At 38.8% G+C, this 24635-nt stretch overlaps 1 protein-coding gene across 4 annotated transcripts in view; it reads right to left on the bottom strand.

Annotated features, from left to right (window-relative positions):
• Positions 1 to 24635, bottom strand: part of CDKL4 (cyclin dependent kinase like 4) — a 75547-nt gene that overhangs the window by 6347 nt on the left and 44565 nt on the right. For all 4 annotated transcript variants that reach the window (XM_037807551.1, XM_037807549.1, XM_037807552.1 and 1 more), the window contains exons 5-8: positions 24396 to 24486; positions 7734 to 7931; positions 5244 to 5326; positions 3758 to 3814 (exon numbers count right to left, since the gene is read on the bottom strand). In XM_037807551.1, the coding sequence (XP_037663479.1) occupies positions 3758 to 3814; positions 5244 to 5326; positions 7734 to 7931; positions 24396 to 24486 (429 nt within the window). The remainder of the gene's footprint in view (positions 1 to 3757; positions 3815 to 5243; positions 5327 to 7733; positions 7932 to 24395; positions 24487 to 24635) is intronic.

Here is a 24635-nt window from a genome sequence, read left to right as displayed (position 1 = left end):
GACCCCAGCTTGGAATGGACTCTGGCAGCAGAGGGTTGTTCTGACACAGAGATTTTTCTTCAAAAAGCCCTGATGCTCTTTGGCCAGAGATGAGGACTTTTTCCACCAATCAAGACAGATCATGGTCCGCAAAGATTTGGAGCAGACTTAGAACGCCCAGCCACAAAAGACTGGAATTTCTGGCTCTATGTTCACAGGACAGAAATCAGGTTCATCAACATAACAAACTGCTTTGGGCCACCCAGGTGTCAAAACAATTGCTTTGTCTGAGGCTGCTTCGGCCATGGGCTGCCTTGGAGTGTGTCTGTCCTTCCCCAAGCCAAGCGGTCCTCAGATCTCTAGGATCCCTGAGAACTGCCTGCTCCTAAAAGCACTCTCACCTGCCATTTGGAGATACATCTGATTATCGCTGTTCTTCAAGAAACAACTCTGCTCAGCATAGCTAGACTGGTCTGTCACTCCACATCTAATACCTGCTCCAAGTGGATGGCCCTCTCATTAATCATCCATAACATCTATTAACTCCAGCTGCTGCTGGGAATCAGTCTCCTCAAACACCAATATTGTCAGGGACATAACCAGGGCAGAAAGACTATTTTGAGTACAAACTGGTAGTCTCCAGTTCATCACTTCATTCTGGCTTCTGCGTCTCTCATTCCACTGAAGTGGCTCTTTTTATTAACACCTAGGATCTCTTCTTCCTTATCCTTAAAACCAATAGGTATTTTGAATTCTCATCCTAATAGTAGTAGACACTACTGAGCCTGTCTCCTTCCTGAAACTCTTTGGCTTCTCGGACACCTCACTTTCATTCCCCTACGTCTTGGCCCACTCCTTTTCAAAGCAGCCTTTGCTAGTTTACCTTCTACAACTACAATGGTTGAATGGAAGCCCTCAAGGCTCAGTCCTGGTTCTTGTTTCTTCTCATTGGTTCTCAGTTTCTAGCTGATCTCATTGATATCCACAGTTTCAATTAGCAAGGTGTGCAAGAGACTTCCACATGTACATTTCTAGTCCAGCCCTTTTCTCTGAACTCCAGACCCACATACACAATTGCTTACTTAACCTCTGCTTGGTCTCAAGGACATCTTGCCACTGTCCTCTGCTTCACTCCCTACATCTAAATCATAACTAAGTCTTACCAGCTTTACATGTCAAATTCTCTCTTTTTTTAAACATTTTGCTACCTTTGCCCTTTTCTTCCTTCCCTCCCTCTCTGCCTCCCTCCCTTCCTTCACCTATCTATCTATCTATCTTCTGAACATTTGAGAGCAGGTTGCACACATCCTACTCCTGGAACACATAATACTACATGTACATTTCCTACGAGCAAGGATACTCAGTTGTGTAATCACCTTAAGTGCAATAATCAAGTTCAAGAAATTTAACATTGATATAAAGCTTATAGTCTATATGCCAATTTTTTCTTATGTCCTAATAATGTCCTTTTGAGACTTTTCTGTTCCATTCTTATATCCAATCCAGTATCATGTATTGTATTTGTCATTATATCTTTAGTTTCTCTCTTTTTTAGTATTGTGGACACTATATATGTAACATAAATCCTCCCATCCCAAACCTCCCAAGGATACCATTCAGTATTCAGTGAAATTAATCATATTCACAATATTGTAACACCCTCACCATCATCCATTACCAGAACTCTCCCTGCACCTCAAACAGAAATCCCACATAAATTTTGCATTAACTCCTCATTGTCACTGCATCCCACCCCCCACCCCCCAGTAACCTGAACTGTACTTTGTCTATATTTAAGTTTACATTTCTCTGAGATTTTATTTGTGGTCACAATGTGGATAAATATAATATCCTAAATCTCTAACAATCTCATTATTTTGATACCAATCTACCTTCAGCGATAAACATAAACTATGTTCCCATAATCTTCCATCCCCCAGCTTTAAGCAGGTCTTGTCACAAATTACATATCTATTCATTATGAGTCCAAAACCACTGATTTATCATTATGTTATATGCATTAGCCTTTTAAATTCTGTAGGAAGTAAAAAGTGGAGTCACAAATAAAAAATGCAAAAGTGCTGTCATTTATATATACCCATGTCATTAACTTTACTGGGGATCTTTACATCTCCATGTGGCTTCAGTCAATCATCCAGTGTCCTTTCCTTTCAACCTGCAGAACTCTCTTTAGCTTCTCCTGTGGTGCTGGCCTGGTGGCAATGACCTCCTTCAGCTTTTGTTTATCTGGGAACGCCTTAATTCCAGATGTACAATTTTGGTTGGCAATTTTTTTGCTTTCAGCAGTTTAAATATGTCTTCCCACTGCCTTCTTGCCTCTATGGTTTCTGAAGAGAAAGTGGCACTTAATCTGTCATTGACTGACACTTCACCTATTCAAGCAGTCCCGTTCATAGAAAATGACCAGTCTCATGGGATAACTACTTGCTATGGTGGCTGGTATTTATTTGCTAACAATGTCTCAATTGCAATTAATTTAAGAACATTTTCTTACATCTAACATGGGGCAGAAGTCTAAGAAATAGGGTGTAGCCCATATAATAGCACAATCATACCCACTTAGAGAATACTTGGTCTCAGTTTGATACTTGTGGGTCTAAATCAAATAGTTGAGTAGCTTCACCCCAAATCATGTGCAGGCCTACAGGGCACTTCACCTCTGGAGATGAAGAGCTTGTCTTCCACATTGGAGTCTTCATGTCCTTGAGTTGCCTTCCAGGAAGCTTTTCTTCTGGCTGGCTGGAGGAGTACCCACAGGAAGTCTCTGGTCTCCACCTGATTTTGGGTTGGGTATACATGCTTGATGCCTCCCCTCCCCCTTGGAGGTTTTGCTCAATTGCAGGTGAATCAGAATGAGCTGTTACATACAAGGTCAGGGAATTGTGCTTCCAGGATAGGACCTGCAGAATCCTGGGTGAAGGCAGATCAGAGCAGGGAGCCAGAGTAGATGGCAGCTGAGGTCACGTGGAGCAGTGTAGGGAGAATGTGAGTACACACAGGTATTGAGCTCTGAGTCTCAGAGAGGGCACAGACTGAAGTAATCCAGCACCCTGGATAGCGCCACAGCAGTGACCAGCACTAGCACAAAGGTTTACTCTAGACCATCCAGTTGGCCCCGCCTTCTAGATCAGCTTTGTCTCAAACTGCGCTGCTTATCATAATCACCTAAGTGGATATTAAGGACTCCAAGGTCCCGCTTATGGAGACTCTGCTTCTATAAATCTGAGGTTAGATAATGGAACCTGTATTTTTAAAAAGCCCCCAGGGTATTCTGATGAGTAGCCACAATTGGAAATCACTGCTATAAATAAAACATAATTGTTGGTTAGATAGAGATCCTCACGATTATCTCCACCCCCATCTCTCTAGAGCTTTCAGTATCCAAGTTGGAAGGAAGGGTCACACCTTCTAGAATGGCCTCAGCAGATCAAGCATGACTGCAAGGCTAGTCATAGGAAGTTCCTTCTGCTTTTTATTAGAGTGTGTCCCTTGTTTGACCATCTCTCTTGGGCCTGCTGCAAGGGCTGGGTCTAATCTCTTCATGGTTTTGACTTTCTGGTCCTCTACTAATTTCAATGGACAAATTAAAACGATTACAGCTTAAAACGCTGATGTTCTCTTAACTGGAATTCCTTTCATTTTCATTTATTGTATCCTACTTCGGCAGTATTTGACCTACTGTCCAGCTCTCTTAGAGTTGCTAGCTTCAATCATTACAATTTACAATCAATAATGGTTATAATTGATTTTGAAGTACCTTCATGAAGTTTAAAGCCACGGGATGAACACCTGAGAACTTTTCCTCAAGAGTTTCCTGGAAAACAAAGTAAAGAATTTCCATGGTACATCACAACAAAGCAACACATATTTTGAATAAGAACGCTTTGGAGAAAACACCTCTAGTAGTTAGATAATTCCTCTTAAAGTTTAAAAAAATCATGTTTTTACGTAATTTTATGCCATAGTATAAAGGTATGAAACATAAAACAGGAGTTATTTTCTTAATTTCACTGTGTCTTACAATTGATGCTGTGAAAATGTGGGTCCCAAAGTCCCCATATGAAATCCTATAACAGTAGTATAATATATGTGCCTTATCTACTTTTAGGGATGCTTTAAACATTAATGGAAATATGTTGGACTACATGTAGAAGGGCACTACAGAAAGCAATAGAATAATAAACACAAAATTCAGAGTAGTGGGGAGGGGAGGGGAGGGGATGGGACTGAGAATGAGCACGCGGGGAGGGAGAAACTTCAAAGATAATGGTAATATTCTATTTAACAGGGCAGTGGCCATATGTTGAGCTTGTATTTTATTCTTTAAATTAAACACATGATATAAAAATTCTTTTGTAATTAAACCCTTAGTCTTGTATTCTACTCAACCTTTAACAAATAAAATAAAAAGAAAAATGCTATATAAATCAGGGTATTATATTAAATAGATTTTAAATGAACATAGAGTGTCTAGAGACAGTTGGACCACTTGTACATATGCATCATAAATCATGATCTAGCGTCACAGATTTCTTCCCCATGCTTGCATCATTGCAGTTCCAACATAGCTCGAATGTAGACACACACCTCTTCTGCACGCCTTTCTTTTTACAGGCAGATTCTAGATCATATGGAGTTTTATAGATTATAGCCCAAACTTAGGTAACACAGACAGGAAATCAAGGTCTATAGAGAATAAGAGGGTCAAGTCATCACGATGCATCCCTAAATCAAGGCAAAGACCACAGCAGACGGTAGAGATGAACTTTGTGATTTAGAGCTTAATGAATACAATGACAATGGATCATTTTGTAGAATGGCCTTCCATTTGAAAGTATAAGTAGTGAAGAAAAGGTTTCTATTGATTTGGACCTTGTTTCACAAGCTGAGAAAAAAATTGAGAATGATTTTTTTTTTCCTAAACAAAGCGGATGTTAGTAAGAACACTTTATGAGAAAATAATTATTTCAGGGAAAATTACCCTAGTGCTTTGACCAAAAGGATCAAGGTATTTATATAAAGTATTATTCATCAAAATTAATCTTTGAATAGATAGGACAAATAAAATTTTAAATCATTCTTCTGGTTCATTTTTATGTAGCTTTTATATAGTTTACTTGATCTGTGTTAGTATGTCATAATGAAAACAGAAGCCAAAAATATATATATAAAAAAAGGACACAACTATCCCTTTAAAGAAAGGAGCAACATGAATAGTAAATATCCAAAGCAGAGCAATTTACCATGTCTTCTGGTTCAGGTATACTTATGCCACGGAAAAATTGGTTACTTTTAAAGATAGATTGATGTCTTGGGATTAGTTTTCCTGCAAAATAAAAGCCATATAACTCATGTTAAATCTAGTAAAAATAATACAGCATCTCTATGGTTATCTTCTGAGGTCTAAATACAAAAGAAATATTGAGTCTAATCATTTTCTCTTGATTTGGGAGGCATGGGTCACTGCAAAAACATGGTTTCTCAGGAAAGGTCAACTGTCTCTACCACACGTAGTCTGGTCTATCACTCAGCAGCCATCAAAACAGGAGGTGAGACTGCCCCCCCCCCCCCATGTAGGACATGACTCCCAGGGGTGTAAATCTCCCTGGAAACACGGGACATGACTCCTGGGGATGAACCTGGACCTGGCATCGTGGGATTGAGAAAGCCTTCTTGACCAAAAGGGGGAAGAGAAATGAAACAAAGTTTCAGTGGCTGAGAGATTTCAAATGGAGTCGAGAGGTCACTCTGGAGGACATTCTTGTGCGCTATATAGATATCCCTTTATAGTTTTTAGTGTATTGGAATAGCTAGAAGGAAATACCTGAAACTGTTGAACTGCAACCCAGTAGCCTTGATTCTTGACGGTGATTGTGCAACTATGTAGGTTACATGGTGTGACTGTGTGATTGTGAAAACCTTGTGGCTCACACTCACTTTATGGACAGATGAGTAGAAAAATGGGAACAAATATTAAATGAAAAATAGGGTGGGATGGAGGGGATGGAATGTTTTTGGTGTTCTTTTTTATGTTTATGTTTATTTTTATTCTTATTTTTATTTTTTTGGAATAAGGAAAATATTCAAAAATTGTGGTGATGAATGCATAGCTATATGATTGTACTGTGAACAACTGATTGTATGCTGTGGATGACTATGGTATGTGAATACATCTTAATAAAACTGAATTTTAAAAAAAAGTGGAGGTGGAAAAATGATGTCAGGGCTCTACACATGATCTCATTTAATCTTGTAACAATCTCACAATAGGTGGTATCTTTAATCTCCACTCTACAGATGAGGAAACTGAGATTCAGACAGGTTTAATAACTTGTCCAAGTCCAAAAACAGTTAGTAAGTGACAGACCTAGCATTCAGACTCAGGTCTGTCTAATACCAAAGGGCACCATAAATTTCCACAATCCTTTAAGGAAATCAATCAAATGGACAATATTCACTTATGGTGTGACCTGTAGTGATATTCTACCCAACATTTTTCATGTTGCAGAATTCTCCAGAAGAATGTGTTAGAACCAAACAGGGAACTGCATTAGGCTACAGGAATTCCCTTGCCTAGCAGCCAGGCTGTCAGGAGAGTCTAGAGGAAGGAATTAATGAAAGCACATTGTGTATGCAGAATCATCACTTTCTTCGCATCTGTGCTTCTGGTAAAGCTGCTGCTAACCTTTTGAGTTATATTCTCTTCAAAACAAAAGGAGGAGGGAGACAACAAACACTGAAGATGCTGACAGATGATGAGAGCTTGTGAAAGTGACTCCTTGACCGTTTCCTCTTCTGCACTTAACTGGCTGTATGACTTCAGGCCAATCACGGAAGGACCTGAGCCTCAGTTTCCTCATTTGTAAAACTGGTGCAATTAAAAATATTGTAACTCCCTTAATGGTTTTTCCTTAACACGAAGAGAGATTGTATGAAAGTAATTCTTAACTTCTTAAGTACTATACAAAGGAGAAAAGCTAATATTACTTTAAGCTCCAGCAACCATTGCTGAGGCAGCCACTTAGGAAGTACAATTAACCTCTTGCCCTCTAGGGCAGGGGCCTGTAATTATGGTCTGTGGGCCAAATCAGGCCTGGCTCCTGTTTTTATATTGCTATGGCCTAAAAATGATTTTTATATTTTTAAGTGGTTAAAAAAATTTTTTTAAAAAATTTCATGACACGAAAATTACACGAAATTCAAATTTCAGTATCCATAAATAAGGTTTTATTGGAACACAACTATGATCATTTGTTTATATATTGACTATGGCTGCTTTTGTAACAGAGGCTGTACAGTCTGTAAAACCTAAAATATTTACTATCTAGCCCTTTACAGAAAAAGTTTGCCGACCCTCTGCTTTAGAAGGAAGCGGGGAGGACCCTCTTTTACAGAGAACAGAAATTGCATTTGATCAATGATCTCTTAGATAAAGCTCTAGGCAGCTGACTCATATCCTTATCCCTATCTTAATCTGATATGGACCATGAAAGTACAGTATATTCCATGGCTAATTGATTTTTCTTGGAAAGGCTTCTGAAAGCTCTTCCCTGAGAGTAGTTATGGGTCTACATATTGGGAAAAGCACTGAGCTTTGGCTATAATCCAGAACCCAGAACAACCACGCTGAGTAGCACTTTGGAGAAGCAAGAAAACTCTTGTATTTCATTACAGCAACATATTATTACTGTAGCAATTCAGCAGCTCTCTAGGCCATAAAATGCAATGCATACCTAGTGTTCTGATTATCAGATAAAGTTGATCCACATCTGATTTTCCAGGCCAGAGTGGCTGGCCTGTCAGGAGCTCTGCAAACACACAGCCAATAGCCCACACGTCGACTGAAGAACCATACTGAGTATCTCCCACAAGAAGTTCAGGAGCTCGGTACCACCTTGTAGCAACATAATCAGTGTAGGCATCTCCTGGAACTGCAAATGAATCAGACCTGGTGAGCCATAATCTCCCAATATATGAGCTACTCCCAAGAGCAGGTCAGGCATTCCGGCAAGCTTCAATAACTCTCAGAGGCCGTGGTATCCCTAAAGTTAATGCACGGTGGCACTAATTCAGTTACAGTGTGCATTGACATGGTAAATTCAATTTCCAAAGGTACCTTAGCTAGATAAAATCTGCATGATCCCAAACCAGGGTGGGGGTGGGGATATAAATTTCTGTAGTGTAACTTCAATTCTAAACCAATTGTTGTTTATTTAGACATTACTGTCAGGATGGTGCTAGACAGTTGCATTAAACTAATTTTTCTATCCAAATTTGTTACTTAGGACTCATTAAGACAAAAACCTCAATTTGACTGCTTGTGCTGAGTCATGGGTGGTGTATGATAGGCAAATGACAGGACTGCCTTGTCCTACCCCAAAGGTGTGACTACCTGGGGCCAAAGCACTTGCCTCCTAAGTGGGTGGAAGCAAATCCTGCAATTCCCACATGACTCTGAAGGCCCAGAAATCCAGCTTATTCCTTTGAGACTGAAGGTTGGATGGTGAGAGACTCCCATGGGCCTTTAACTGGAAAGTCAGGTTTCATATGTGGACTTTACAAATGCACAGCAGAGGAAGGGCAATTGGCAAACAATCCTGGCTTGCAGAGATGGATAATGGGCAATTCCCCTTAGTATAGGCTTCAGGCAACCCACCTGACTCCCACAAGACAGTTCAGAACATAGGAGCTGCAGTGCCCATCAAAGAAAATTTCACAGGAGCAGGGAGGGGAAATGGCCTTTAGTTATTGACTGCTCTTTTGTAAAACTGCATAAATTTTTAAGTTATAAAAGTTAATGTCAAAATTATAACTCAGAAGAAAACATAGGGACAAATCTGCATGGTCCTGGATTTGGTAATGGTTCCTTAAATAGGACAACAAAGGCACAGGCTAAAGAAAAAATATAAATTGGACTTCATTAAAATTTAAAACTTCTGTAAATCAAAGAACATAATCAAGAGAATGAAATGACAACCAACAGAAAGGGAGAAATAGTTGGAAATCATATATCTGGATAAGGGATTAATATCCAGAATATATAAAGAACTCCTACAACACAACAAAAAGACAACCCAATTTAAAAATGGGTAAAAGACTTGAATAGACATTCATTTCTCCAAAGAAGATATATGAATGGCCAAAAAGCACATGAAAAGATATACCACATCATTAGCCATTAGGGAAATGCAAATCAAAACCACAAGATATGACTTCACTCCTACTACGATGGTTATAATCAATAAAATGAAAAATAAGTGTTGCTGAGGATGTGGAAAAATTGGAAATCTTGTCCACTGCTGGTAGGAATGTAAAATGGTACAGCTTCTGTGAAAATAATTTGGCAGGTCCTCAAAAGTTAAACACAGAAGTACAATATGATCAAGTAATTCCACTCTTAGGTGTAATACCTAAGAGAATTGAAAAGAGGACTCAAACAGATACTTGTAAGCCAGTGTTAATAGCAGCATTATTCACAAGGGCCAAACGATGGAAACACTAGTGTCCATCAACAGATGAATGGATAAACAAAATGTGTTGTATATATAAAGTGGAATATTACTTGGCCATAAAAAAGAATGAAGTTCTGAAACATGTGGCAACATGGATAAACCTTAAAAATGTTAAGCTAAATGAAATAAGCTGGATGCAAAAGGACAGATAATATATGATTCCACTTAAATGAAATATCTAGCATAGGCAAATTCACAGAGACAGAAAGTTGCTTAGAGGTACCAGGGGCTGTGGGGGAGGGGAAATGGAGGAGTTATTGCTTAATGGGTACAGAGTTTCTATTTGAGGTGATGAGAAATTTTGGAAATAGACAGTGGTAATGGTAGCACAACATAGTGAATGTAATTAATGCTACAGAATTTTAAACTTAAACATGGCTGAAATGGCAAATTTTACATTATAAAATATATCACAATAAAAAATAAAGAGAAAAAATTAATAAATGCCATTATAAGAAATTTGAGAAACAATCAGAAAGAAAATAACAGCCATTGACAATTCTCACTATACACAGGTTAAGTAACGTATTCTATTTCTTCCAAACATTTTTCCACCATAAAAATCATATATGCTCACTTATGGAAAAAGAAAAATATAATAAACAGAAAGAAGGAAAATAAACCCAAGTTTTACCTCCCAAAGATACTCTGCATTAATCTTTTGGTATATTCTTTCCAGTCTTTTTATTTTTTTCACAGCATAATTTTTTGTTTGAAGTACCTATGATCATACTGTACAAATAATTTTGTTCCCTGCTTTTTTCACCTAGTTATATACATTTACCAAGTTATTATAAACTTTAGTTTAATGGTTGCATAATAGCCTACCAAGTGGATGTATCATGATTTATTTTACCTTCCTAATTTTCCCCCATATGTTGCCATTATTAATAATACTAGATTGAAAATCTCTTCACGAAGTTTTTTTTCTGTATTTAGGATAAATTCCTTAGAATCAATTTCTATAGGTGAATTACTAGGTTGAGAAGTATGAACATTTTATACATATATTAAAGTTAAAAAAGTAATTCATGTTCTTCGTAGAAAACTTGGAAAAACCCAAAAAAGCAAAAAGAAAACAAAAATCACCTAACACTCAGAGAGAAATCATGTTAATGTTTTGGTGTGTTTCCTTCCAGACTTCTATCAATATTACACACAGGCACACACGCGTTGTCTATGAAGGCTACACATGCAGTTCTTTTTTTTTTTTTTTTTTTATCTTCATTTTATTGAGATATATTCACATACCACGCAGTCATACAAAACAAATCGTACATTCGATTGTTCATAGTACCATTACATAATTGTACATTAATCACCTAAATCAATCCCTGACACCTTCATTAGCACACAAACAAAAATAATAAGAATAATAATTAAAGTGAAAAAGAGCAATTGAAGTAAAAAAGAACACTGGGTACCTTTGTTTGTTTGTTTGTTTCCTTCCCCTATTTTTCTACTCATCCATCCGTAAACTAGACAAAGTGGAGTGTGGTCCTTATGGCTTTCCCAATCCCATTGTCACCCTTCATAAGCTACATTTTTATACAATTGTCTTCGAGATTCATGGGTTCTGGGTTGTAGTTTGATAGTTTCAGGTATCCACCACCAGCTACCCCAATTCTTTAGAACCTAAAAAGGGTTGTCTAAAGTGAGCGTAAGAGTGCCCACCAGAGTGACCTCTTGGCTCCTTTTGGAATCTCTCTGCCACTGAAGCTTATTTCATTTCCTTTCACATCCCCCTTTTGGTCAAGAAGATGTTCTCCGTCCCACGATGCCAGGTCTACATTCCTCCCCGGGAGTCATATTCCACGTTGCCAGGGAGATTCACTCCCCTGGGTGTCTGATCCCACGTAGGGGGGAGGGCAGTGATTTCACCTTTCAAGTTGGCTTAGCTAGAGAGAGAGGGCCACATCTGAGCAACAAAGAGGCATTCGGGAGGAGGCTCTTAGGCACAATCATAGGGAGGCCTAGCTTCTCCCTTGCAGCAACCGTCTTCCCAAGGGTAAAACCTATGGCAGAGGGCTCAACCCATCAAACCACCAGTCCCCCATGTCTGTGGTCATGTCAGCAACCATCGAGGTGGGTAGGCCAATACCCCTGCATTCTCCACAGGCTCCTCAAGGGGGCACCACACATTTTTTTCCTTGTTTTTCTTTTTTTAACTTTCCTTTCTTTTTTAAATCAACTGTATGAAAAAAAAAATACAATAAAAGAACATTTCAAAGAGACCATTACAAGGGAGTAAGAAAAAGACAACTAACCTAAAATAACTGCTTTACTTCCAACCTGTTCCTACTTTACCCCAAGAAAGTTACCTAATATAGCAACATTTCTGTGAACTTGTTCCTACTATACCCATCAGAAATTAACAGACCATAGTCATTCCTGGGCATCCCCAGAACGTTAAATAGCTTATCTGTTCTTCTTGGATTATTGTTCCCCCTTCCTTAATTGCTCTCTATTGCTAGTTCCCCTACATTCTACATTATAAACCATTTGTTTTACATTTTTCAAAGTTCACATTAGTGGTAGCATATAATATTTCTCTTTTTGTGCCTGGCTTATTTCGCTCAGCATTATGTCTTCAAGGTTCATCCATGTTGTCATATGTTTCACGGGGTTGTTCCTTCTTACTGCCGTGTAGTATTCCATCGTGTGTATATACCACATTTTATTTATCCACTCATTTGTTGAAGGACATTTGGGTTATTTCCATCTCTTGGCAATTGTGAATAATGCTGCTATGAACATTGGCGTGCAGATATCTGTTCGTGTCACTGCTTTCCGATCTTCTGGGTATATACCGAGAAGTGCAATCGCTGGATTGAACGGTAACTCTATATTTAGTTTTCTAAGGAACTGCCAGACTGACTTCCAGAGTGGCTGAACCATTATACAGTCCCACCAACAATGAATAAGAATTCCAATTTCTCCACATCCCCTCCAGCATTTGTAGTTTCCTGTTTGTTTAATGGCAGCCATTCTAATCGGTGTGAGATGGTATCTCATTGTGGTCTTAATTTGCATCTCTCTAATAGCTAGTGAAGCTGAGCATTTTTTCATGTGTTTCTTGGCCATTTGTATTTCCTCTTCAGAGAACTGTCTTTTCATATCTTTTGCCCATTTTATAATTGGGCTGTCTGTACTATTGTCATTGAGTTGTAGGATTTCTTTATATATGCAAGATATCAGTCTTTTGTCAGATACATGGTTTCCAAAAATTTTTTCCCATTGAGTTGGCTGCCTCTTTACCTTTTTGAGAAATTCCTTTGAGGTGCAGAAACTTCTAAGCTTGAGCAGTTCCCATTTATCTATTTTCTCTTTTGTTGCTTGTGCTTTGGGTGTAAAGTCTAGGAAGTGGCCGCCTAATACAAGGTCTTGAAGATGTTTTCCTACATTATCTTCTAGGAGTTTTATGGTACTTTCTTTTATATTGAGATCTTTCATCCATTTTGAGTTAATTTTTGTGTAGGGGGTGAGGTAGGGGTCCTCCTTCATTCTTTTGGATATGGATATCCAACTCTCCCAGCCCCATTTGTTGAAAAGACCATTATGACTCAGTTGAGTGACTTTGGGGGCCTTATCAAAAATCAGTCGGCCATAGATCTGAGGGTCTATCTCCGAATTCTCAATTCGATTCCATTGATCTATATGTCTATCTTTGTGCCAGTACCATGCTGTTTGGACAACTGTGGCTTTATACTAAGCTTCAAAGTCAGGGAGTGTAAGTCCTCCCACTTCGTTTTTCTTTTTTAGAGTCTTTAGCAATTCGAGGCATGTTCCCTTTCCAAATAAATTTGATAACTAGTTTTTCCAAGTCTGCAAAGTAGGTTGTTGGAATTTTGATTGGGATTGCATTGAATCTGTAGATGAGTTTGGGTAGAATTGACATCTTAATGACATTTAGCCTTCCTATCCATGAACATGGAATATGTTCCATCTTTTAAGATCCCCTTCTATTTCTTTTAGTAGAGTTGTGTAGTTTTCTTTGTATAGGTCTTTTACATCTTTGGTTAAGTTTATTCCTAGGTACTTGATTTTTTTAGTTGCTATTGAAAATGGTATCTTTTTCTTGAGTGTCTCTTCAGTTTGTTCATTTCTAGCATATAGAAACATTACTGACTTATGTGCATTAATCTTGTATCCCGCTACTTTGCTAAATTTGTTTATTAGCTCTAGTAGCCGTATCGTTGATTTCTCAGGGTTTTCCATATATAAGATCATATCATCTGCAAACAGTGACAGTTTTACTTCTTTTCCAATTTGAATGCCTTTTATTTCTTTGTCTTGCCGGATTGCCCTGGCTAGCACTTCCAGCACAATGTTGAATAACAGTGGTGACAGCGGGCATCCTTGTCTTGTTCCTGATCTTAGAGGGAAGGCTTTTAGTCTCTCACCATTGAGTACTATGCTGGCTGTGGGTTTTTCATATATGCTCTTTATCATATTGAGGAAGTTTCCTTCAATTCCTACCTTGGAAGTGTTTCTATCAAAAAGGGATGTTGGATTTTGTCACATGCTTTTTCAGCATCTATTGAGATGATCATTTGATTTTTCCCTTTTGAATTTTTAATGTGTTGTAATACATTGATTGATTTTCTTATGTTGAACCATCCTTGCATGCCTGGAATGAACCCCATTTGGTCATGGTGTATGATTTTTTTAATGTGTCTTTGGATTCGATTTGCAAGTATTTTGTTGAGGATTTTTGCATCTATATTCATTAGGGAGATTGGCCGGTAGTTTTCCTTTTTTGTAGCATCTTTGCCTGGTTTTGGTATTAGATTGATGTTAGCTTCATAAAATGAGTTAGGTAGTGTTCCATTTTCTTCAATGTTTTGAAAGAGTTTGAGTAAGATTGGTGTCAGTTCTTTCTGGAAAGTTTGGTAGAATTCCCCTGTGAAGCCATCTGGCCCTGGGCATTTATTTGTGGGAAGATTTTTGATGACTGATTGGATCTCTTTGCTTGTGATGGGTTGGTTGAGGTCTTCTATTTCTTCTCTGGTCAGTCTAGGTTGTTCATATGTTTCCAAGAAATTGTCCATTTCCTCTACATTATGCAGTTTGTTGCCGTACAGTTGTTCATAGTATCCTCTTATAATTTTTTTAATTTCTTCAGGATCTGCAGTTATGTCACCTTTTTCATTCATTATTTTGTTTATATGGGTCTTCTCTCTTTTTGATTTTGTCAGTCTAGCTAGGGGCTTGTCAATCTTGTTGATCTTCTCAAAGAACCAACTTTTGGTGATATTTATCCTCTCTATTGTTTTTTTGTTCTCTATTTCATTTATTTCTGCTTTAATCCTTGTTATTTCTTTTCTTGTACTTGGTTTCGGATTGGTTTGCTGTTCATTTTCTAGCTTCTTCAGTTGATCCATTAGTTCTTTGATTTTGGCTCTCTCTTCCTTTTTAATATATGCGTTTAGTGCTATAAATTTCCCCCTTAGCACTGCTTTTGCTGCATCCCATAGGTTTTGGTATGTTGTGTTCTCATTTTCATTCGTCTCTATATATTTAGCAATTTTTCTTGCTATTTCTTCTTTAACCCACTGATTGTTTAGGAGTGCGTTGTTTAACCTCCAGGTATTTGTGAATTTTCTAAGTCTCTGATGGTTATTGACTTCTAATTGTATTCCATTGTGGTCAGAGAATGTGCTTTGAATAATTTCAATCTTTTTAAATTTATTGAGGCTTGTTTTATGTCCCAGCATATGATCTATTCTGGAGAAAGTTCCGTGAGCACTAGAAAAGTATGTGTATCCTGGTGATTTGAGATGTAATGTCCTGTATATGTCTGTTAAATCTAATTCATTTATCAGATTGTTTAGGTTTTCAATTTCCTTATTGGTCTTCTGTCTGGTTGATCTATCTATAGGAGAGAGTGATGTGTTGAAGTCTCCCACAATTATTGTGGAAACATCAATTGCTTCCTTCAGTTTTTTTTTTTTTATCTTCATTTTATTGAGATATATTCACATACCACGCAGTCATACAAAACAAATTGTACTTTCGATTGTTTACAGTACCATTACATAGTGGTACATTCATCACCCAAATCAATCCCTGACACCTTCATTAGCTTCCTTCAGTTTTGCCAGTGTTTCTCTCATGTATTTTGTGGCACCTTGATTGGGTGCATAGACATTTACGATTGTTATTTCTTCTTGTTGAATTGCCCCTTATATTAGTATGTAGTGGCCTTCTTTGTCTCTCAAAACATCCCTGCATTTAAAGTCTATTTTATCTGAGATTAATATTGCTACACCTGCTTTCTTTTGGCTGTAGCTTGTATGAAATATTTTTTTCCATCCTTTCACTTTCAATTTCTTTGTGTCCCTGTGTCTAAGATGAGTCTCTTGTGTGCAACATATTGATGGTTCATTTTTTTTGATCCATTCTGCGAATCTATATCTTTTAATTGGGGAGTTTAATCCATTTACATTCAACGTTATAACCGTGAAGGCATTTCTTGAATCAGCCATCTTATCCTTTGGTTTATGTTTGTCATATTTTTCCCCTCTCTCTATTAATATCCTTTATTGTACCCATACTGAATCTCTTTAGTACTGAACCTTTCTCCAAGTCTCTCTGTCCTTTCTTTGTTTCTCTGTCTGTAGGGCTCCCTTTAGTATCTCGAGTAGGGCAGGTCTCTTGTTAGCAAATTCTCTCATCATTTGTTTGTCTGTGAAAAATTTAAGCTCTCCCTCAGATTTGAAGGAGAGCTTTGCTGGATAAAGTATTCTTGGCTGGAAATTTTTCTCACTCAGAATTTTAAATATATCATGCCACTGCCTTCTCGCCTCCATGGTGGCTGCTGAGTAGTCACTACTTAGTCTTATGCTGTTTCCTTTGTATGTGGTGAATTGCTTTTCTCTTGCTGCTTTCAGAACTTGCTCCTTCTCTTCTGTGTTTGACAGTGTGATCAGAATATGTCTCGGAGTGGGTTTATTTGGATTTATTCTATTTGGAGTTCGCTGAGTATTTATGATTTGTGTATTTATGTTGTTTAGAAGATTTGGGAAGTTTTCCCCAACAATTTCTTTGAATACTCTCCCTAGACCTTTACCCTTTTCTTCCCCTTCTGGAACACCAATGAGTCTTACATTCGGACGTTTTATATTACCTATCATATCCCTGAGGTCCATTTCGATTTTTTCAATTTTTTTCCCCATTCTTTCTTTGATGCTTTCATTTTCCATTCTGTCATCTTCCAGGTCACTGATTCGTTGTTCAACTTCCTCCAGTCTTGTACTATGAGTGTCCAGAATCTTTTTAATTTGGTCAACAGTTTCTTTAATTTCCATAAGATCATCTATTTTTTTATTTAGTCTTGCAATGTCTTCTTTATGCTCTTCTAGGGTCTTCTTGATATCCTTTGTATCCTGTACTATGGTCTCATTGTTCATCTTTAGTTCTTTGAGTAGCTGGTCTAGGTGCTGTGTCTCTTCTGATCTTTTGATTTGGGTGCTTGGGCTTGGGTTGTCCATATCGTATGGTTTTTTCATATGGTTTATAATTTTCTGTAGTTTTTGGCCTCTTGGCATTTGCTGAACTTGATAGGGCTCTTTTAGGATTTGTAGACCAATTGAAGTCCTTATCTCTAATTTATCAGATCTACAGCTTCGTGGAGTACACTGTCTCTAACTACCCAGCAGGTGGTGTCCACGAGCCACCTGTTCTCCACAAGCCAGTTCTCCCCTGCTTAGCCTTTGTGGTGAGTGGGAGAGTGAGTCTTGTGGGGTCCAATTGGTGTACCAAGCTTGCGTGTGTAGTTGGTTTTGCCCGCCCTGTATATGGGGCGTGTTTCTGGGCAGTCAGGGAGTGGGGGTGGCTCTAACAATCAAATCTCCCTGGTGATCCTCGAGTTTTAAAGCTGCTGCAATAGTCTAATCCTTCAGTTCAGTCCTGCCACAGTTTGTCTCTGCCACTGACCCACAAGTCCTTGGTATTGGCGTATGGCTCCTGAGACTTGCAAGTGGGCCCCTCTTCCAGGCCGTGCACCCCCTGGTCCTCTGTTGAGGGATGACTGTGCTATGTCACAGGTGAGTGCCGTCCCTCCAGGGCAGTTCTGGGCTGCTGGGCTGTGTAGGAAGGCTCCCAGTCTGCTGCAATGATGGCTGAATGGGGCTTTGTTAATTCACACTGCTCCACCTTCCCAACTCTGGGACAATCAGCTGAGGTTGCAGGGAAGGCTAATGTCTACGCCCAGTTTTGTGGTGTGTGCCTGTTATTTGAAGCACTTCCGTCACACTGGGTAGCCTGGGGCAGCTCTGGGCTATGGGGCTGGCGATGGGCAAGAGTGTTTCCTGTCCACCAGGATGATGGCTGTGAGCGGACACCCCCCTTTTCTTGGGAAGTTGTGGTGTTTAGTGAATTTTCTCAGCCACTGGATTATTGCCTTTTGTCTCAGAGCTCTCTTAGTTCTGCTCTTGTCTTGACCTGCCCAAATTGCAAGTCTTTGAAGCTTTCTGTATTGGGCTTCTTAGAGTAATTGTTTTAGAAAAAGAAAAAAGGATTTAAAAAAAAAAAAAAGAAAAAAAAAAAGGGCCCTCCTCAGAGATCTAATGAGTTATTGAAATGCTAAGAGACAAAGCAATTAGGGCCATTAAGGAAAGGTCCACAGGGCAGAGAGATCAGCTTTTCTTCAGGATTTGCATATGAACTTCAGGGCCTGAGCTCTGCCCTTCCCCTTTCTATGTTCACCAGAACTCCAAAAATCCTCCGCTTTTATTTTGGAGTTTTTCGTGTTGTTTTTTTCTATGCCTGTCTCCTGTCTGCTGGGCTGGCTGCTCTGAGATTCTCTGGTGTCTGGTCTCAGTCTATCTATGGTTGGACTTTGGATCAGTAGAATGAGTTTCCGATAAGGGCTGCCACTGCAGTTCTCCCTTCTCCTTCCTGGAGCTGACAGCCCCTCCTCCCACGGGACTGAGCCTGGCAGGGAGGGGTGCGGGTCCCCTGGCCACAAAAAGTTACAGATTTCGCTGATCTCAGCAGTTCGACGTTTTCGTGAGTGGTGTATGAAGTATGCCCAAAGTCAGATTGCTCTGTGGTGTCCAGTCCACGCAGATCCTGGCTTTCTACCTACTTTCCTGGAGGAGTAACTAAAACATACAGCTCACCAGTCTGCCATCTTGCCCCGCCTCCCCCACATGCAGTTCTATATTCTTTTTCAGTTAGCCCCACAGTGGGAGCATCAGCATTTCTCATGTCATTAAAATTCTTCAAAACATAACTGTTAATGTGTAATATTAAATGAGATAAATTCTTTAGCCGTTTCTTTATTTCTGAACATTTAGGTATCTTCCAATTTTTTCCCCAGTAATAAATTATTCTACAATAAACATTACAATATGTTTTTTGGGGGTAGTATCTTGGCTTATGGGAGTTCCTAAAAGTGGAATTAAAGGTTCAAAGGGCGCTTTTTAAAAAGTTTTTGTTTGGAGTTTTATTTGTGAGTTGTTTGTTTTTGTTTTTACAACCTGCCAGAATGCCAGAATCTTTTCCCCCCAGTATGTGACTGCTGATATCTCTATTCAGTTTTTTTGTTTGTTAGAAAAGTTGTACGTTTACAGAAAAATCATGCAGAAAATACAGAGTTTCCCTATACCTCCTGTTTTAGTTTCCTAGATTGCTCAAAGCAATACCATGAAATGGTTCAGATTAAGGAATGGGAATTTAGTCGTTTATGGGTAGAGTCCAGGAAAATGTCCAAATCAAGGCATCGTCAAGGCGATGCTTTCTTCCCGAAGACTGGCTGCTGCTCATCCTTGGGTCCTCTGTCACTTGGCAGTGTCTGCTGGTCTCTCCCTTTTCTTCCATGTTTGGTTGATTTCAGCTTCTGGCTTCTATGGCTTTCTCTCCTCCCTCTCTGTATTCATTCCATTTATAAAGGACTCCAGTAAGAGGATTAAAACTCATACTGAATGAGGGGGGTCACACCTTAACTGAAGTAGCCTCATCAAAAGACCCTTCTTACAATGGGTTTACTACCACAGGAATGGATTGTATTTAAGAACGTGTTTTTCTGCGGTACATATAGCTTCAAATCACCACTGGACCCACAAAAGACATGTTGTTTCCATATACAAAATACATTCATTCTGTCACAATATCCAAAAGCCTTAAGTTACTTCAGTAACAATGCTAAGTACAAAGTGTCATCAAAATTGGTTATAGGTATGGTCTGTCCTGGGACACAGTTATCCCCTATCTGTGGACCTGAAACGTAGAGGACAAGTTACCTGCTTCCAATATACAAAGGAGGGCCAGGCATAGGATAAACATTCCAGCTCCCACAGGGAGAAACTGGAAGGAAAACAGGGTTTGTAGGTCTCAATTCCAAAACCCTATACTGCATACTCCACTAGATTTCAAGGTCTGAGAGTCACCTATGGAACAATGTTTGTCTTCCAAGTCTGATGGAGGAGTAGCCCCATCCTTGCTAAGTGCTTGTGCAGTGGCCATGCTCTCCCCAAACATGGGTGAAGGCTCCACCCTCTGAGAACACTGGGCTGATGGCCAGACTCTCCACAATCCCTGGGGAATAGGCTCTACCTTCTGAGAAAACTGGGGTGGCAGCCAGACTCTTTGCAATCCCCGGAATAGGCTTCAACCTCTGAGAATACTGGAGTGGTAACACTCTTTCTGAACAATGGGGTGGAAGGCCCATCCTCTCCGCTCTGGGGAAGACTCACCTTTTCCACATGTGTGGGCCCGCTCTCTTGGCCTGAGAGGATCTTCAGTCCAGACCTCAGCTACTGTGTTGGTTTGAATGTACTATGTTCCCCACAAAAGCAATGTTCTTTAATGCAATTTTGTGGGGGCAGACTTATTCTTTTGATTAAGGTGGGATCTTTTGCTTAGCTTGTTTCCATGGAGACGTGAACCACCCAACTGTGGGTGAGACCTTTTATTAGATTATTTCCATGGAGGTGTGATCCCACACATCTAGTGATTAGTTCACTGGAGTACTTCAGGAGAGCTCACGGAGAGAAGGAGCTCAGAGAAACTGAGAGAGACATTTTGGAGAGAGGCTAAGATACGTAATCCAGAGTTTGTCCCTGGAAGAAGCTAAGGCCAACACAGACCCAGACGCTTGGAGATGCTGAGAGATGCAGACAGTAAGACGTTTGGATGGTAAGCTAAGAGATGAGGCCTAGAGTTTGCCCTAGAGAAGCTAAGAGAGGACCCACAGACGCTTAGGGAGAAACACCCAGGAGTACCAAGCAGAGAACTGAGAGAAGCTAAGAGAGACAGATGCCCAGAGACATTTTGGAGAAAGCCATTTTGAAATGCAACCCAGGAGCAAAGGACCAGCAGATGCTGGTCATGTGCCTTCCCAGCTGACAGAGGTGTTCCAGATGCCCTCAGCCTTTCTTCAGTGAAGGTATCCTCTTGTTGATGCCTTAGTATGGACACTTTTATGGACTTAAAACCGTAAATTTGTAATCAAATAAATCCCTTTATATAAGCGAATCCAGTTCTGGCATTTTGCATAACGGCAGCATTAGGAAACCGGAACAGCTACCATGGTTCTGCCCTAGATGTTATTTTTCCTTCAATTTTTCCCTTTTCTGTTCCTTTTAGTCCAGGCTGTCAGTGGTTCCATTCATACATATCTTGCAAAAAGGTTGTCAGTTTTGCATGTAGTACACAGGGGTCCAAACCATCAGACAGTAGGATTTTCCACAGATCCTTCCTGGATAACTGCACCTCCAATCCTGACATGCACTGAAATGGCTGACTGGTTCAATGTTCAGTTAAACCTTCACATGGAGCACTATTCTCTGGGGACTTGCTTTCTGGAAGATTAGAATTTTCTAAACTGTCAATTTCTGGTTTCTTTGTACCCAGTAATTCATTTCTCAGCTTATCTCTCTCTTCTTGCATTTTACTACAAGCTGCAAGGAGAAACCAGGCTGCACTTTCTACATTTAGCTTGGAAATCTCCTCAGCTAAATACTGAAGCTCATTGTTTCAAATTCTGCCTTCCATCTGATATTAAAACTCAATTTTGCCATGTTCTCTGCCACTTTAAAACAAGGATCACCTTTCCTCCAGTTTCCAATAACACATTCGTAATTTTTTTCTCAGGTGTTATTGGAAGTACCCTTGGCATTCATATTTCTACCAACAGTCTCTTCAAAGCAAGCTACGCCTTTTTTATCAAGTGCTTCACAATTTTTCCAGCTTCTGCTCACTACCCAATTCCAAACCCGTTTCCAGGTATTTGCAGTAGCAGCATTCCAACTCTCCTGGTACTGAAATCTGTTTTAGTTTCCTAGGTTGCTTAAAGCAAATACCATGAAATGGTTTGGCTTAAGCAATGGGAATTTATTCGTTTATGGGTAGAGTCTGGGAAAATGTCCAAATCAAGGCATTGTCAAGGTGATTCTTTCTTCCAGAAGACTGGCTGCTGGTGATCCTTGACTCCTCTGTCACATGGCAGTGTCTGCTGGTCTCTCCCTTCTCTTCCATGTTTGGTTAATTTCAGCTTCTTGCTTCCATGGCTTTCTCTCTCTTTATTCATTCTGTTTACAAAGGACTCCAGTAAGAGGATTAAGACACATCCTGAAGGAGGTGGTTCACACCTTAACTGAAGTAGCCTCATTGAAAGGTCCTACTTACAATGGGTTCCCACCCACAGGATTGGATTAGATTTAAGAACATGTTTTTCTAGGGTACATATAGTTTCAACCCACCATACCCCCCTCACACACACACAGTTTTCCTTTTTATTAACACTCTGCATTAGTGTGGTACCTTTGTTACAATTGAGGAAATAATACTATAATTATACTTTCCCAAGGATTTGAGCCAAACTGTGTTCCCACTGAAAACAATCTGGTGAGCTTTGAGAAACTATTGTTTTAAAAATCTCTGCCAGCTTGAAGGGTGACAAGTAGTATTTTAATTTTCATTTCTTTGATAATCACTGAGGTGGAAGATTATTTCATGTTTATTAGCCATTTATTTTTTCTGCAAATTGCCTGTTGATATATTGCTAATTTTAAAATCAGAATTTTAGTGTTTATTTCTTATCAATTTACACCAGTTCTTTTATATCAAGCTGTTAATTTTGAAATATTCTCTCCCTTGTATTTGCTTTAAAATTGTATTATCTCTGTGTATCTCTCTCTCTCCCTCTGTTTCTCTCTAATGCATTTTAGAGGAGCTTAAATTTTTTATGTGGTTAGGTCTCCTGAGCCAATGTTAGCATTTTAGCACAGAATGGCTTCATGGTGCCTCTGCTTTTGCCTTTCTTATCATAAATGATCTGCAATGACCTCAGCAATGACCAAATCAGTATTTATAACAGACCAAACTGACCACTGCCTGAGTTCACATCTTGCTGAGTTTTTTAGCCAACACCAACAAGTTGGCAGTGACTTGCACTATAGCTTTTTTTCAAAAATAACTCATGGCAAAAGATATTATTGAAATTGCCACTGTGCGTTCACCAGTCAGATTTTGGAAGTGTTCATGGAATGAAAACTTCTGAGACGACCCTAATTTTGAACTCAGTTTTAGGGTTCTGCATGCAGAGAAAAAATGACTGTGTTTGCTAAAGGAGGATTCAGCAGGAAAGCAAAAATGAATATTCAAGGAAAAATTTAATGGATTGGTATTTTCAGAAGCATTGCCTGAATGTGGGGAAAAATCTCCCAAAGGAACATTTATGAGGTAGCTTTCATATGAAATGTTTCTTTTATGTTCTTAATGTTTGTGATGATGTATATTTGTAGGGTCTTTCTTTTTTTTTTTTTTTTTACCAACTTGGGTATTTTTTGAAGTATAAAATGGATTTCTTGGAAAAACAAAATGAATGAATTTATAATATAAAGCTATAGGAAGTACTGAATGAATATTATCCACTTATTTCCTAAATTAAGGGTCATCTGTATTCCAGGCATTTTTAATAGGCATAGTTGAGATCATACTATATAAGTAAATTTTAGCTTTCCTTTTTCATTTACCACAACTTAAACATTTTCCCATGTCACTAAAAACTCTGTAAACATCACCTCTAATAGCTGCGTAATATTTCATGATGTGGATATACCTTTATTTGCTCAAACATCCTTCAGTGTTTGTCCATTTCTCTTTTCAATGACATGGCACAGAGAACAATTATCATTAGGATCCCATATCTACACTGCAAAGGAAAGGAATCTCAGAAGGCTTATATCAGTTTTTGTTTTGGTCCAACCCTTCCAAATACACTGTCAAGTTACCTGTGTTTGGGTTATACAAGGACACTGTTATGAACATACCCATATTGCAATGCATATATTTCTAATATGTGTGTTTTTGCCTACTGCAAAGTTTTAGACTCACAGAGAAATGGTTATTTGTCCCCTTTTCCCTTCAGTTCTTCCCTGCTTGGGATGATTTTCTTCTTTACTGCGCTGCCTCTGAATCTTCTCTCTTTAATTCCCATTTTACTCTTCTAGTCTCACCAGCTCCATGAAGTTTTTTCCAACCACTCTAGCTCACATTAATAACTCTCCTAAGGGAACTGTGTGGACCTTCACTTTAGCATTTTATTGCCAATCATCTTGTTTTAATTGTTCCTTCCCCTTCAGATTATAAGTGCATAAAGAGCAGAAATGCATCTTGTAATACTTTTCCTCTGCTACATGGCAAAGCACATAAACATGACATCCAATAAACTCTTTTTGAACAGAATGGAGTTGAAGTGCAAACTAATATAGTGACTAAAAGATTAAAATGAGATTTTCCTCTTAGAAGAATAACAACAGAAGAATTCTTTTTGAAGAATAATTAACACACATTTAATATCTAAAGAAAGAATTTAAAGTATATCATAGCATAGTTATCTGAATTGGACAAAGTTAGTAAAAAATTGCTACTTACTCAGAATTCGTGCAAACCCAAAGTCACAGATCTTGATTATTCCTTGCTTAGTTATCAGAATATTTTCAGGTTTTACATCTCTGTGAATACACTGTAAAATAATATTTGATTATTTCTCTGAACTATCAAAAAGACAAGGCTTAAATGTTAACTATGAATTTTAAATAATTCATATTTAATTATGTATGATACAAAAAAATATGTGCTTCTTTCATTTTTCTAAAGGAATTTTAATTGGCA

Source organism: Choloepus didactylus, chromosome 17, assembly GCF_015220235.1.
Source record: "Choloepus didactylus isolate mChoDid1 chromosome 17, mChoDid1.pri, whole genome shotgun sequence".
NCBI classification, from domain to species: Eukaryota; Metazoa; Chordata; class Mammalia; order Pilosa; family Megalonychidae; genus Choloepus; species Choloepus didactylus.
Note: the sequence above shows the minus strand (reverse complement) of the source record. Positions and strands in the feature narration are given on the sequence as shown.